The 15,342-nt window shown below is 41.1% G+C and overlaps 1 protein-coding gene across 1 annotated transcript in view; it reads left to right on the forward strand.

The window, feature by feature from the left end:
* The first annotated feature begins 3,996 nt into the window (after nt 1–3,996).
* kdm5a (lysine demethylase 5A) overlaps nt 3,997–15,342 on the forward strand; it is a 54,119-nt gene continuing 42,773 nt past the window's right edge. Inside the window, exons 1-8 of the mRNA XM_062996449.1 lie at nt 3,997–4,485; nt 7,022–7,099; nt 8,649–8,771; nt 8,862–9,032; nt 11,087–11,287; nt 13,153–13,231; nt 13,725–13,816; nt 13,925–14,083. Of these exons, the coding sequence (XP_062852519.1) occupies nt 4,285–4,485; nt 7,022–7,099; nt 8,649–8,771; nt 8,862–9,032; nt 11,087–11,287; nt 13,153–13,231; nt 13,725–13,816; nt 13,925–14,083 (1,104 nt within the window). The 5' untranslated portion in view covers nt 3,997–4,284. The remainder of the gene's footprint in view (nt 4,486–7,021; nt 7,100–8,648; nt 8,772–8,861; nt 9,033–11,086; nt 11,288–13,152; nt 13,232–13,724; nt 13,817–13,924; nt 14,084–15,342) is intronic.

Below are 15,342 nucleotides of genomic sequence, written 5' to 3' on the forward strand. Positions count from 1 at the left end.
AATGCACTGAAAATACTACACATTCAATTCTAAATCAAAACATTAACAAAATTTTGCCAGTTTGTGCCAGTGCCAGGATTTTTCATTAAAAACTCAAAAAAATTATCTATAACATGAAAAAATGTTTGAGGTTTTACTTTACTTTAAATTACTGAACTAATATTTAGTGGCAAAACAATTGTTTCCGAGATCTGTGTTGCATGGAGTCGACCAACTTCTGGCACCTCTGAACAGGTATTCCAGTCCAGGATGATTACACTACATTCCACAGTTCTTCTGCAATTTTGGGTTTTGTCTCAAAAAAACGTGTTTCAGATTTCAGCCCACCAGTTCTCTATGGGATTGAGGTCAGGGGATTGTGCTGGTCACTCTATTACCTCAATCTTGTTTGTCTGTAACCAAGATGTTTTGGGTCATTGTCATGTTGAAACACCCATTTTAAGGACATTTCTTCTTCAACATAGGGCAACATGATCTCAAGTATTCTGATATATTTAAACTGATCCATGATCCCTCGTATGTGATAAATAGGCGTAACACCATGGTATGAAAAACATCCCATATCATCATTTTGTACCACCAAGCTTTACTGTCTTCACAGTGAACTTTGGCTTGAATTCAGTGCTCGAGGGTCATCTGACATACTGTCTACAGCCACTAGGCCCAAAAAGAACAATTTTGCTTTCAACAGTCCACAAAATGTTGAGCCATTTCTCTTTGGACCAGTCAATGTGTTCTTGGCAAATTTCAACCCATTCAGGACACGTCTGTTTCTTAACAACGGGACTTTGCAAGGAGTTCTTGCTGGTAAATTGGCTTCACTTAATCATCTTCTGTACTCACTGGTAACTTCAGATGTTCCTTGATCTTTCTGGAGGTGATCATTGGCTGAGTATTTGCCATTTTGGCTATTCTTCGATCCATTTGAACAGTAGTTCCACGCTTCCTTCTGCGTCTTTCAGGTGTTGGTTGTCACTTCAAGGCATTTGAGATCATTTTAGCTGAGCAGCCGATAATTTGCTGCACTTCTCTGTATGTTTTTCCCTCTACAATCAACTTTTTAATCAAAGTATGCTGTTCATCAGAACAATGTCTGGAACAACCCATTTTACCCAGTATTTCAGAAGGGAATGCGCTATGACCAAGCTGTGCAACATTTGCCACCCTCCTAAATTAAATAAGGGCCAAATTTGACACAGGTTCTTCTGCAGAATGAATGACTTCACCAATTGAAATCCTCACTGCTATTATTTTGAACAAGCCCCTTTCAATCAATGCTTCAATTACTCAGAATGAGCGGCATGCATGTCCTAATTGTTGGGTTTGTTTTGTTTTCATTACTCTACTACACTTTCAAGTAAATTATTTGCTATGTAGAAATAGCATTTCTACTAAAAACAGTGATTTATCAGGTTAATGGTGTTGGACTGCTATTTTTTTGAACACCACTGTATATATATATATATATATATATATATATATATATATATATATATACAGTATATATATATATATATATATATATATATATATATAAATTAGATTGTGCAAGTTGTGTAGTCCTGAATGCTATTTTTGTTGAGGACTCGAATAGCTTGTGGAAAAAAGCTCCTCCTCATCCTCTCCGTTTTGGCTTTTAAGAAACGAAAACGCTTCCCAGACCATAATAAAGAGAACAGTCCATTACTGGGATGACTGGGGTCCTTTACTATCCTCCTGGCCCTTGTTCAGCACCGTTTCCTGTATATGTACTGCAGGTCAGGAAGCTCAGTCCGGATGATGCGCTCAGCTGAACTCCTCTATTTCTGAGCAAAAGTATTCACCCCCACACACAAAATACATACTTGCATACATACAAAAATATATCTGAGCAACAGTATTCACCCCCACAAAATACATACTTGCATACATACAATAACATATCTGAACAAAAGTATTCACCCCATGAAGTAAATAATTGTATACACGCTATCACATCTGAGCAAAAGTATTCACCCTATACATACTAACATTCACACATCTCATTAAAACTATTCAACACCCCCAAGGTACTCTATTACTATTTAACTGATATTACACTCGCATATTCTTTAGGAAATGCTCTTTAGTTCTCTCTACTTTTAAATGTTCTAGTTTTCTTTAGCACAACACACTCACTTTTCCATTTATATGAGTGTGTTGTGCTAAAGAAGCAGGTTGGGACTTTGAGGAACACGATTTGGATGGTTACTTGCCTTGTGCTTAATGTTTTCAGGTGGAACCGGACCCATATGACCTTTATCAAGATAAAGTTGTTGAGTTTAAATAAATAACCAACTTAGCAATGTATTTCTTTGTGTTGCTGGTTTGCATAATTAATATGCAATTGAATAAGCACCTTTATTGTTGCAAGTTTTATCATTTACATTAAAATTTACGGCATTTAGCGGACGCTTTAATCCAAAGCGACTTACAATACTGTGACACCATACAGTCCAAGCAACTGAGGGTTAAGAGCCTTGCTTAAGGTCCCAACAGCAGCAACCTGGAGGTGGTGGGGCTTGAACCAGTGACCTTATGATTACTAGTCCAGTACCGTAATCACCCATTAAGTGTTTCATTTCGACTTTTTAACTACATAACATTGCAAACGTTAAAATTATGGGGTTGTGACAATGTAGTTGTGTTATTAGAGCTGGTCGGTTCCTGAATCACCCAGGTTAATGATTCGAGTCTTTGTACTGAATCAGGAATCACGAGTCCGAGGTCTCAGTTAACCCGGATCCTTTGAGTCCTCTGACTGGCTGCTGTTAAGTACACAAGGCGAGTGAGCAGACTCACCACAAACACCGCAGACTCAGATAATTTGACTGAACCGGCTTCACTCCAGTCCGTGAATCTAAGTAATAAGTTAAATATTCCAATAAACAAGCAGTTAAACACACTGGTGTTCGTTATGTGGCTGATTATTATTATCAGTAGTAGTGGTATAGTTTAGTAATGCATTATATTTTCTTGTAAGCAAAACAACAACAAAATATAGTTATATTATTAATAACATGCAAATGCTTACAGGCTACCACTTAAGGAGTATCATAGCCCTTCCCCATGGTAATTTAATGACTGTTTTTTTTGGTGCCACTGTGGCTGCCTGACTGGGTCAAGTTACCATGGCTATTTGTTGTTGACCATCCCCCTTGAACCCTTGAGCCATTAATATACCCATCTGATTGGTAAGTGGGTCCACCCCCCTCTCCCCTCTCCTTGTCGCTTCCACTTAGAAGAAAGTGTCAACTTGTCACCGATAAGAGACGTGTGAGGTGCCAAGAGAATTAAGAGAGAAAGATTTATTTACAGAAGATGAGTGCATGTTAGACAAGTGGTATTTGGATGCATTTTTATACAGTAAATCAATCACAATCAAGATGTCAGTACAAGTGACTCAAGTGAACCGGATCACATTACTGTGTGACTCACTACTGTGTGATTAACCCGAGTCCATAAAATGAACCGAATTTACCACGACTAGCGGTTATACAGCTTTCAGTCCCTCTGATGTGACGTCATCGCGTTTCTGTAGCAGGATCTGCGTCAGTTAGCTCGGCTACCTACACTGAACATTTTACACAAAAGCGCGCTTTATAATTCATCGTGTGAGACGTAGCTACAACGTTTAACTAATTACCAACCATCATTTTATTTACTATTTGTTAATAAACAATCCTTCAGTGCCAATAATAAACCATGAAAAACAATCATCACTTTTAACGTAACCAGAATCATAGCTCAATGCTAAAAGGAAGCTTGTTTTCTTATTCCACCCATATTTCGGCATGTCTCGTGTTATTGATTAGGATTGGCTAAAGCAACATCGGTCCCGTGCCGTAATTGGTTGGTGATGCGTACTCACAAAAATCTAGCCAATGGGCGGTTCAAAGGTGGGATTTGAAGAAAACAGGTGTGGAATACAAAACGGGTGGTGCGGATGAAGGACTGTTTTCATAGTGATGGAGGAAATATCTTCCCAGGACTGCATTTATGTAGCATTTAACAGCAGATTTTAATTTATCAGACGAAAGTCGCGAAAGGCAGGAGATTTACAGTGTTTATAATGTTTTACATTTGGTAAGCGGGGCTAAATGGATGAAGAGTGGAGTGTTTTCACTTGGATTAGACCTGAAGGCCACAATCATGGCGAATCGAGAGAATGAGAGAGTTCATTTGAATCAGTGATGTTTTTAATTTTACTACCTAATCATGTGTGGAATGTTTATGCCAGGGATCAAAGACCATCCGCACTTTTAAATGCATAAGAACTGGACCTGTGTGAAGGAAAAGAATCGAGCTTTATGCAGAATGATGTCTGTGTACACGGAGTTTGTTGCTCCTCCGGAGTGTCCTGTGTTTGAGCCCAGCTGGGAGGATTTCTCTGATCCTTTAGGATTCATCAACAAAATCAGACCCATCGCAGAGAAAAGTGGCATCTGCAAGATCAGACCACCTCAGGTAAACTCAGATCTTAACGTTTTGTATCCAACCCCATCAGATTTGTGCGATCCGGGTCCTTTCTGTGTGGAGTTTGCATGTTCTCCCCGTGTCTGCGTGGAATTCCTCCGGCGCTCTGGTTTCCTCCCACAGTCCAAAGACGTGCAAATGAGGTGAATTGGAGATACTAAATTGTCCATGACTGTGTTTTACAATAAACAGGCAGTGGCAGCCTAGTGATTAAGGTACTGGACTAGTAATCAAAAGGTCACTGGTTCAAGCCCCACCTCTGCCAGGTTGCCACTGTTGGGCCCTTGAGCAAGGCCCTTAACCTTCAATTGCTTGGACAGTATACTGTCACAATACTGTAAGTTGCTTTGGATAAAAACATCTGCTAAATGCCAAAAATGCAAATGTGTTTCATGCACAATAAAGGTGACCTTATTTAATTTCATATTAATAATACAGATCAAGAAATACATTTGCTTAAGTCGGTTATACAGTTAAACTTAACAACTTTATCTTGATTAAGGTCCTATGGGTCTGGTCCCACCTGAAAACATTAGGCACAAGGCAGGAATACACAGTGGTCAGGCGCCAGTCCATCATAGTACAACACACTCACAGCTGGGGGCAATTTGGATCAGTCCCTTTGACCCACTACATGGTTTTGGAAGGTGGGAGAAAACAAAAGTAGCTCCGTGAATCCCACTCATAGAATTAGAAGGTTGCTGGTTCAAGCACCTCCACCACCACCAAGTTGCCACTGTTGGGCCTGAGCAAGGCCTTTAATCCTGTCTGCTCCATGGGGCGCTGTACAATGGCTGACCCTGCGCTCTGACCTCAGCTTCCAAACAAGCTGGGATATAAGAATTTCATTGTACTGTACTTGTACACCGATCAGCCATAACATTAAAACCACCTCCTTGTTTCTACACTCACTTTCCATTTTATCAGCTCCACTTACCATATAGAAGCACTTTGTAGTTCTACAATTACTGACTGTAGTCCATCTATTTCTCTACATACTTTTTTTAGCCTGCTTTCACCCTGTTCTTCAATGGTCAGGACCCCCACAGGACCACCACAGAGCAGGTATTATTTGGGTGGTGGATCATTCTCAGTACTGCAGTGACAATGACATGGTGGTGGTGTGTTAGAGTGTGTTGTGCTGGTATGAGTGGATCAGACACAGCAGCGCTGCTGGAGTTTTTGCATACCGTGTCCACTTACTGTCCATTGTATTAGACACTACTGAAATTTCTCTGCACCAGACTAATCACACCTAAACCATGTTTTCATGGGCCTTGCATAATACATTTTATATTCTGGTTATAAATGGGTGTGGCTGAACGTCGAAATTAGGAAGGGTGTAACCTTTTATCAGGACACGTCAATTGTCAAGGGATGATTTTTTTTTTTTTTTTTTCTTCATTCATGTTTACACCATTACTGCATCTGCCAGTTAAATTATCATATTGTTTATATTACACAAGCATGTGTCTATTTGAGTCGTGCACTTAGGGTTTTTAGGTTGTACACTGTATGGCCTGAGTGACCTCACAAGATTTAGAAATATGTCCATGCCCATTTAGTCAAAAGAGCATTTGTATGGCTGGGCACTGATGTTGGTCAAGAAAGCCTAAGTTGATGTTTCAGTTTATTCCTAAGCTGTGCATTGAGGCATTCCTTTAAATGGAGCTTTTCTTCATGTCTTTATAGGCCTTGCCTTATGTACAGAGGTACAGTAACTTGCTGCAAAGTTAAAAACATAAAATTCCATTTATATAATTGTTTTATTTACCATTAACAATTGTTGTGGCTGAAACACATGAATTCCGATATTAGAAAGGGTGTCCCAGTGCTCTTGTCCACAAAATTGTGTATGTGTTGAGGTAGTAAACATGCCCACCTCTCAAATAAAAATGTATGGTATACACATGATTAATAGCGAGATGCTAATGGCGTAGGTGCTAGCCATTTAGCCACAAAGTCTGCATTTTTCTTGGTGTGAAGGCTTTGTCAAAACATGACTAGCAGCAGGAGTCTAAACAAGCCAGTCTGACTTTTGTTTATACAGTGGTACCTTGTAATTCAATGTCCCCTAAACTCAACTTAACAATGAACAGTTACTTTGTTCAGCGCTCGGCTTAAATGGTGTGGTAAGACGTCATCAAAGTTTGTATATGAGACAAACCTGCATTTGTGTGTAATAACCGACAGATTCACTCTGAAAGCTCCACGTGTATCTGTGTTTATCTGGATTTTCCTCACTGTTTTACTTTTAAACTTGTGTTACAGCTCGAGGTTCTGAGAAATTGTAAGAATCAGCTTTTTTTCAGTGTATAAATGTCAAAAACAACCCTATTATTTTAGGGTATATAAGCCTTATAGGAAAAAATACCTTGAAACTCAACGCCAGTCCCAGAACCAGTTGACGTTGAGTTTCAAGGTACCATTGTATTTCAGATTGATTTAGATTGCTTCAGCAATTCTGTTGCACGGTAAAAGTTGCAGAATTCACTTGTTTGCTCCTTTTGATCTTTTACTTTTGAAGGACTGGCAACCTCCTTTTGCTTGCGATGTACGGAACTTTCGCTTCACACCCCGAATCCAGCGACTCAATGAACTTGAGGTAAGTTTCATTTTTTCTCACAGTTTAGGTGTAGATTTTTTTGTTTAAATAGAATGCTTGTTTTAATATGTAATGATTCACGTGTAATGATTGTGACCAGTCAGACTGACACAGAGGGCGGCACGGTGGCTCGGTGGGTAGCACTGTCGCCTCACAGCAAGAAGTTCCTGGGTTCGATCCCCAGGTGGAGTGGTCCAGGTCCTTTCTGTTTGGAGTTTGCATGTTCTCCCCGTGTCTATGTGGGTTTCCTTCGGGAGCTCCGGTTTCCTCCCACAGTCCAAAGATGTGGTAGTGAGGTGAATTGGGGTTACAAAATTGTCCATGACATGATGAATGTTAACTACCTGATCCGTCATGAATGTAACCAAAGTGTAAAACGTTAAAATCCTAATAAATACTGACGCAGAACAGCCAGTGATTTTAGTGCGTAACAGTTCCATCATATAATAATCCAATATTAGTGCATAAAAAATTCAGATTAAAGACTCTGAATGCATCTGTACACAGAGCTGGCACATGCACACTGAGTTTGGGTAAGCGTGTGTTTCAAATCGGTTAATTTTTACTTTGTACAGACAAGCCATGTGCCCTTTTCAATAAGTTCTCAGGCTAATTATAAATGTAACAGAATCCATCACTCCAACCAAGTGAAACCAAGTTTCAGGCAAATTTGAAAGCAGCAGAAACAACAGTTATACCTGCATGTTCACCGATCAGCCATAACATTAAAACCACCTCCTTGTTTCTACACTCACTGTCTATTTTATCAGAAGCACTTTGTAGTTCTACAATTACTGACTGTAGTCAATCCGTTTCTCTGCATGCTTTGTTAGCCCCCTTTCATGCTGTTCTTCAATGGTCAGGACTCTCCCAGGAACACTACAGAGCAGGTATTATTTAGGTGGTGGATGATTCTCAGCACTGCAGTGACATAGTGGTGGTGTGTTAGTGTGTGTTGTGCTGGTGTGAGTTTTTAAACCCCTCACTGTCACTGCTGGACTGAGAATAGTCCACCAACCAAAAATATCAAGCCAACAGCGCCCCGTGGGCCAGCGTCCTGTGACCACTGATGAAGGTCTAGAAGATGACCGACTCAAACAGCAGCAATAGATGAGCGATCGTCTCTGACTTTACATCTACAAGGTGGACCGACTAGGTAGGAGTGTGTAATAGAGTGGACAGTGAGTGGACACGGTATTTAAAAACTCCAGCAGCGCTGCTGTGTCTGATCCACTCATACCAGCACAACACACACTAACACACCACCACCATGTCAGTGTCACTGCAGTGATGAGAATGATCCACCACCTAAATAATACCTACTCTGTGGTGGTCCTGACCATTAAAAAACAGGGTGAAAGCAGGCTAAAAAGATATGTAGAGAAACAGATGGACTACAGTCAGTAATTGTAGAACTACAAAGTGCTCCTATATGGTAAGTGGAGCTGATAAAATGGACAGTGAGTGTAGAAACAAGGAGGTGGTTTTAATGTTATGGCTGATCAGTGTATGAGTGTATTGTTAATATTTTTATTGTTTGGTCTTTCAGGCTCTCACCAGAGTAAAACTCAACTTCCTGGATCAAATCGCTAAGTTTTGGGAACTCCAGGGCTCCAAACTACGATTCCCACATGTGGAGAAAAAGATCTTGGACTTGTATCTTCTTAGCAAGGTAAAACTTTCGGTGACCTTTGGAAATATATTTGCTCTTTTGTATCATTACAAAGTAAAACAATGTGTTTTATGGATCTTTTCCCTGTAGATTGTGTCTGCAGAAGGAGGGTTCGAGGCCGTCTGTAAGGAAAAGCGTTGGTCTAAAGTAGCCGCTCGTATGGGTTTCCCATCTGGGAAGGGTACCGGTTCACTGCTGCGCTCCCACTATGAAAGGATTCTTTACCCATACGAGCTCTTCCAGTCTGGAGCTTCACTCTCGGTGAGTTCTAGCTTCTACCCTAAAACACTTTTTTCTGCGTCTCCCCCTTTGCGCCTCTATCTGGTCATTTCCTATTCTGATTCCAAATCTGCCATTGGCACAACCCCCGATCTGATCAGCAGATAGAGGAGAAATACAACCAGGTAATTGGATACTATTGGAATGTAGATTGCAAGCCAGGCATTCTTGTCCAACATCACTGCCTGACCTTATAAATGCTCTTTTGACCACATACACTGATCAACCATAACATTAGAACCACTTCCTTGTTTCTACACTTATTTTCTATTTTATCAGCTCCACCCACCATATAGAAGCACTTTGTAGTTCTACAATTACTGACTGTAGTCCATCTATTTCTCTGCATGCTTTGTTAGCCACAGGACCACCACAGAGCAGGTATTATTTGGGTGGTGGATCATTCTCAGCATTGCAGTGACACTGACATGGTGGTGGTGGTGTGTTAGTGTGTGTTGTGCTGGTATGAGTGGATCAGACACAGCAGCACTGCTGGAGTTTTTAAATACCGTGTACACTCACTGTGCACTCTATTAGACACTCCTACCTAGTCGGTCCACCTTGTAGATGTAAAGTCAGAGACGATCGCTCATCTATTGCTGCTGTTTGAGTTGGTAATCTTCTAGACCTTCATCAGTGGTCACAGGATGCTGCCCACAGGGCGTTGTTGGCTGGATATTTTTGGTTGGTGGACTATTCTCAGTCCAGCAGTGACAGTGAGGAGTTTAAAAACTCCATCAGCGCTGCGGTGTCTGATCCACTCATACCAGCACAACACACACTAACACACCACCACCATGTCAGTGTCACTGCAGTGCTGAGAATGATCAACCCCCTAAATAATACCTGCTCTGTGGTGGTCCTGTGGGGGTCCTGACCATTGAAGAACAGCATGAAAGGGTTTGTTTCAATTTTGCTGGTTTAAAATGGAATTTACATTTATTTCCAACAGCTGATTCTAACTAAGAGCACAGCTCTAAGAATGGTGATTTGAAACACATCATGACCCATCCTCAGTGTGCATGTGTCAGCTCTGTGTCCTCACACATTCAGCCATTCGAACTCAAACAAGATAATTTTCTTATGTATTTATGTAAATAAAATAGTAAAGGATGGAACAATTATGCTTTAAATTCACAGAACCTTTTGTCCGAGTTGGACTGCATGTTGATCTCTGCACATGTGGACTCGTGTGTAGCTTTTAAAATTTTTAAATTTTGCCGCTCAGGTGGCGCAGCGGTAAAGTACGCTAGCTCACCAGAGTTGGATTTCTAGATGCATCGTATCGAAACTCAGCTCTACCTTTCCGACTGGGTTGGGCGGCAGTATGAACAACGTTTGGCTGTTGTTCAGGGGCTTAGGGGTAGAAGTCAGAGCATAGGTCCTCATAACTGGTACAACTGCGGTCCCTGCTGGTCACCTGCACAGGGCTGAGGAATAAAATTGAGGGGGGTGTGACCCTCCGTGCGCAGTGTCTCTCGGTGTATGAACTCGGCTCGTGCAGGTGAAAAATGCAAGCTGTACTGATTGCGTACCGGAGGGGGGCGCAAGTCAGTTGAGAGGCGTCCTCAGTCAGCGGCAAAGAGTCGAATCAGTATAGGGCACGCATTCAGGGTAATTGGACACGATTAGAATGGGGATAAAAGTTGGGGGAAAAAAGTGGGAAAAAATAGATAATAATAAAAAAAGAAACATTGAAATTATGATTCTGTTTTTTAATAAAAATCATGTAACTATTATAATGTCACCCATTGTTGTCAGGAAAAGCTTTAAAGTACCTACTGCATCTCTTTTTTAATTTTGACAACAATGTTCAGTTAGCTATTTTAATAAACTGTTCACTACCAACTAAACTGTTCTACTCACGATGTTCATCTTACTGTTTAACATTACTGCCACATTCACTATGTTACACAGTAATGTTATTAGTAAAATGCTACTTGTTGATTTGAAACTCAACACACTGTCCCAACAGAAGCTGGAGTTCTACACTTTTTAAGATTCAGTTTTAACACAACAGCACCGCTGTGTTACAGGGCATTCATCGGCTGTGCCAAGAAGATGAAGATGAAGCTGAAGAAATGGATGAAGGAATTGAGCATGGCTTTGAGGAGGAAGAGGAGGAAAAAGAAGAAAAGCAGAAACTGAAGGAAAACCAACAGGAATGCCAGAGCGACAAATCCCAGAATAAGGAGCATTCTCTTCCAGAGAGACGCTCACGCCGTCTAAAGTCTGAGGTTAGTTCTAGATTTGGTTTTTTAGCTGTGGTGATATTGAGTCAGTGAGGTCAGACACTGATGTTGAAAGAAAAGTCCTGGCTCACAGACCAGGTTCAGAGCATCCAAAGATGGGTTGAGACCAGGGTTCTGTGTAGGCAGCTATTGCACATAACTAGTCAAACTATGTGTTTGTGCTCAGGGGCATAATCATTATGTAAGAGGATTCTCAAAGCTGTTGCCACAGTGTTAGAAGCATATATTTTACCTTATATAATTTTGTAAACACCTGTTAGCAATGGCTGTAGAATGTCATTAGTAGGGGTGCTCACATACTTTTTGCCATATAGTGTAAATACACTGATCAGCCAGCTACTTGTTTCTACACTCACTGTCCATTTTATCAGCTCCACTTACCATATAGCAGCACTTTGGGGTTCCACAATTACTGACTGTAGTCCATCTGTTACTCTGCATGCTTTGTTAGCACCCTTTCATGCTGTTCTTCAATGGTCAGGACTCTCCCAGGACCACTACAGAGCAGGTATTATTTGGGTGGTGGATCATTCTCGGCACTGCAGTGACACTGACATGGTGGTGGTGTGTTAGTGTGTGTTGTGCTGGTATGAGTGGATCAGACACAGCAGCGCTGATGGAGTTTTTAAACCCCTCAATGTCACTGCTGGACTGAGAATAGTCCACCAACCAAAAATATCCAGCCAACAGCGCCCGTGGGCAGCGTCCTGTGACCACTGATGAAGGTCTAGAAGATGACCAACTCAAACAGCAGCAATAGATGAGCGATCGTCTCTGACTTTACATCTACAAGGTGGACCAACTAGGTAGGAGTGTCTAATAGTGGACAGTGAGTGAACACGGTGTTTAAAAACTCAAGCAGCGCTGCTGTGTCTGATCCACTCATACCAGCACAACACACACTAACACACCACCACCATGTCAGTGTCACTGCAGTGCTGAGAATGATCCACCACGCAAATAATACCTGCTCTGTGGTGGTCCTGTGGTGGTCCTGACCATTGAAGAACAGGGTAAAAGCAGGCTATGTTTAGCAGAGAACTGATGGACTACAGTCAGTAATTGTAGAACTACAAAGTGCTTCTATATGGTAAGTGATAAAATGGACAGTGAGTGTAGAAACAAGGAGGTGGTTTTAATGTTATGGCTGATCAGTGTATGTATTGCATTTGTTCAAATGCAACAGGAACATAAATTAATCTCTTGGTGTAAAATTTTTATTTATAATAATTAGACAGTTTTTCCCTGCCATAAGTGTTGTGTACTAATCAATACGTGTTGGGTGCAGTATAAAACATGCTAAACTCGAGGCTAGAGACATTCATTGCTACAAAAACTCAAAACATGTGGCTAATGGTGAGTCCATTTTCCCTGGAATCAGTAGCCGCAATGCAGTTACACACCCGGGACAGGATGCTGATTCAGCGCAGGGCCTAGGCTAACCAACCGATATAGCCAATCATGTCTGTATGTAGGCGCCCGACTGTCCGAAAGCACCACTGGTGATGCTAAACCCTGGATCACAGCGGCCTTTGTCCGCATTTTATTTATGTTATGACTGTGACCATGTAGAAGCATTAGTGGTAGAACACATAACCGCATACATTCTTTCATTCATCTGCACTTCATGTTGGCAGGATTGTGGTTGCAGAAGTAATTGCTCATGAAGAAATAAAAACTAGGACTTGCATCCAAGCTAGGTGGCGCACTGTTCCCACTATAGACTGCAAAACCGCTTTTGCACTGGTTGCGTCGTGGTTGCCATTACACACATTTAACGCTCATCACTGCACTCAAAACTATATTTTAGTTCAATTAGATTGAACTTCATTTGATTTGTGTCCCTCCAGAGAGAAAACAAAGAGCCGAAAGCCCTTCAGCTCTTCAGCAGCAGTCCCAAAGTGGTGGAAATGGAGATCGTTCCAGCTGGTAAGATGCATTTACATTCCTATACTGACAGGCACGGTGGCTCAGTGGGTGGCACTGTCGCCTCACAGCAAGGTTGATTCTCAGGTGGGGTGGTTGGGGTCCTTTCTGTGTAAAAAATGGCATGTTCTCCCCAGGTTTGTGTGGGTTTCCTCTGGGAGCTCCCGTTTCCTCCCACAGTCCAAAGATGTGCAAGTGAGGTGAATTGGAGATACAAATTTGTCCATGACTGTGTTTGACATTAAAACCTGAACTAATGAATCTTGTGTAACCAGTAACTACCTGTCATGAATGTAACCGAAGTGTGTAAAATATGACATTAAAATCCTAATAAATAATTAAATTAAATAGAATTTAAAAGTGAATTGACTTTAGTCTTTGCATGAGCAGACTCATAGGTATGTGAAAACATCAACATGGTTGGAAAATATAAAAGTTGGGAAAAAATGAGATTTTAGAAATAAAGCTTAGTGATTTCTGGCTTTATGTAAAACAGATGACACGTTTGCGAAGAAACAGAAACATCTAAAGGCTCAAGCATTCGCCATTCAGATGCATCCACGCAAAGAGACTCTAGAGGTCAATTTTGTAAGTACTTTCTATATTCGTATCTGATTTTGCTCAGATTTTTCCTGTCTAATGCCAGACAAAAGTAAGAAACACTCACACTTAACACATTTTATTCCCACCTATCAGATCGAGATGTACATGTGCATGGCATGTGGACGTGGAGACGAGGAGGATCGCCTTCTCTTGTGTGATGGCTGTGATGATAGCTACCACACTTTTTGCCTGATCCCTCCCCTTCAAGATGTGCCCAAGGGTGACTGGCGCTGTCCTAAGTGTGTGGCAGAGGTATGTAGCAATGTGATGTAACAAAGCAGCCGGATGTTATTTGGTTTGATTTGGAGCTGGTGATTTCCGGCTGGTGGCTAGCACTGTCGCCTCACAGCAAGAAGGTTCTGGCTTCAATCCCCAGGTGAAGCGGTCCGGGTCCCTTCTGTGTGGAGTTTGCATGTTTTCCCTGTGTCTTGATCCAAATAGTTTTGCACCGGGGTGTCTAACTATCTTATGGTTAGATGTTTACAAACTTTGGCCATATAGAGCAGCCTTTCTCAACCGGGGTGCCGTCTGGCTTCGTCAGGGGTGCCGTCAAAAATATTCTGACGTTACTGATATTGAAAATGAAATAAATTTAAAATACAAAAAAGTCAACTTATCATGAAAATGTAGACCATTAGCCGCCTCAAACATCAAAATTGGTCTCACACGCCCCTTTCCCCATGCTACAATGTCAACGCGGGTTGCGTGCGTTGCCTATAGTGATGAGTCGTTCGCGAACGATCTGATTCTATTGAACGGCTCTTTAAAATGAACAAAAGGAACCGAGTCGGGCCTCTGGGAGCCGTTATAATATATATTTATATTTCTGTGCAGTTCCTATCGGCTGTAATTCAACCATTCCGCTTCCACCAGTAGAGGGAATTAATCAGTCATAATAAGAGCTGTTTATTATCGATATTCAAATCACTTTCAGTATCACGGAGAGAGCAAGCGACACACACACACACAGAGAGAGAGAGAGAGAGAGAGAGAGAGCGGTCATTACCTCATTAATGTAAATATTATAATTTTTATTGTAATTATTTTGCATTTTTTTTATTAATATTTTATTCTATTTTATATTTTTGCACATGTAACTGTTTTGTATATATTTGTTGTTTTCTATTGTTATTTTTATTATTTCTTTCTAACTTGCTTTGGCAATACGAATGTCCTTATTTGTCATGCCAATAAAGTTTCTTTTGAGTTTAAGTTTGATAGCCGTAACCGAGCTACAGAAAAACCATGCAGACAATGAGCAGTGCTAGTGGTATAATGACAAATAATTGAGAAATAAACTATAAACTTCTTTAATGATGTTAAATCTGATTGGTTCATGGCGCGTATGTTTTAAAGCAGAAACAAACACAGGCACATCTCTGCACGAGAGGATTTTTCTGAAACTTAATGCAATGCAACCACAGTACGTCTCATCCCTGTAGTGTTTTTGTGCGTTAGCAGTCCGAGGGATGCAGAGTGTAAGTTTTTTAATACATGTTAGACTGGGGTGA

Source organism: Trichomycterus rosablanca, chromosome 1 (genome assembly GCF_030014385.1).
Source record: "Trichomycterus rosablanca isolate fTriRos1 chromosome 1, fTriRos1.hap1, whole genome shotgun sequence".
NCBI lineage: Eukaryota > Metazoa > Chordata > Actinopteri > Siluriformes > Trichomycteridae > Trichomycterus > Trichomycterus rosablanca.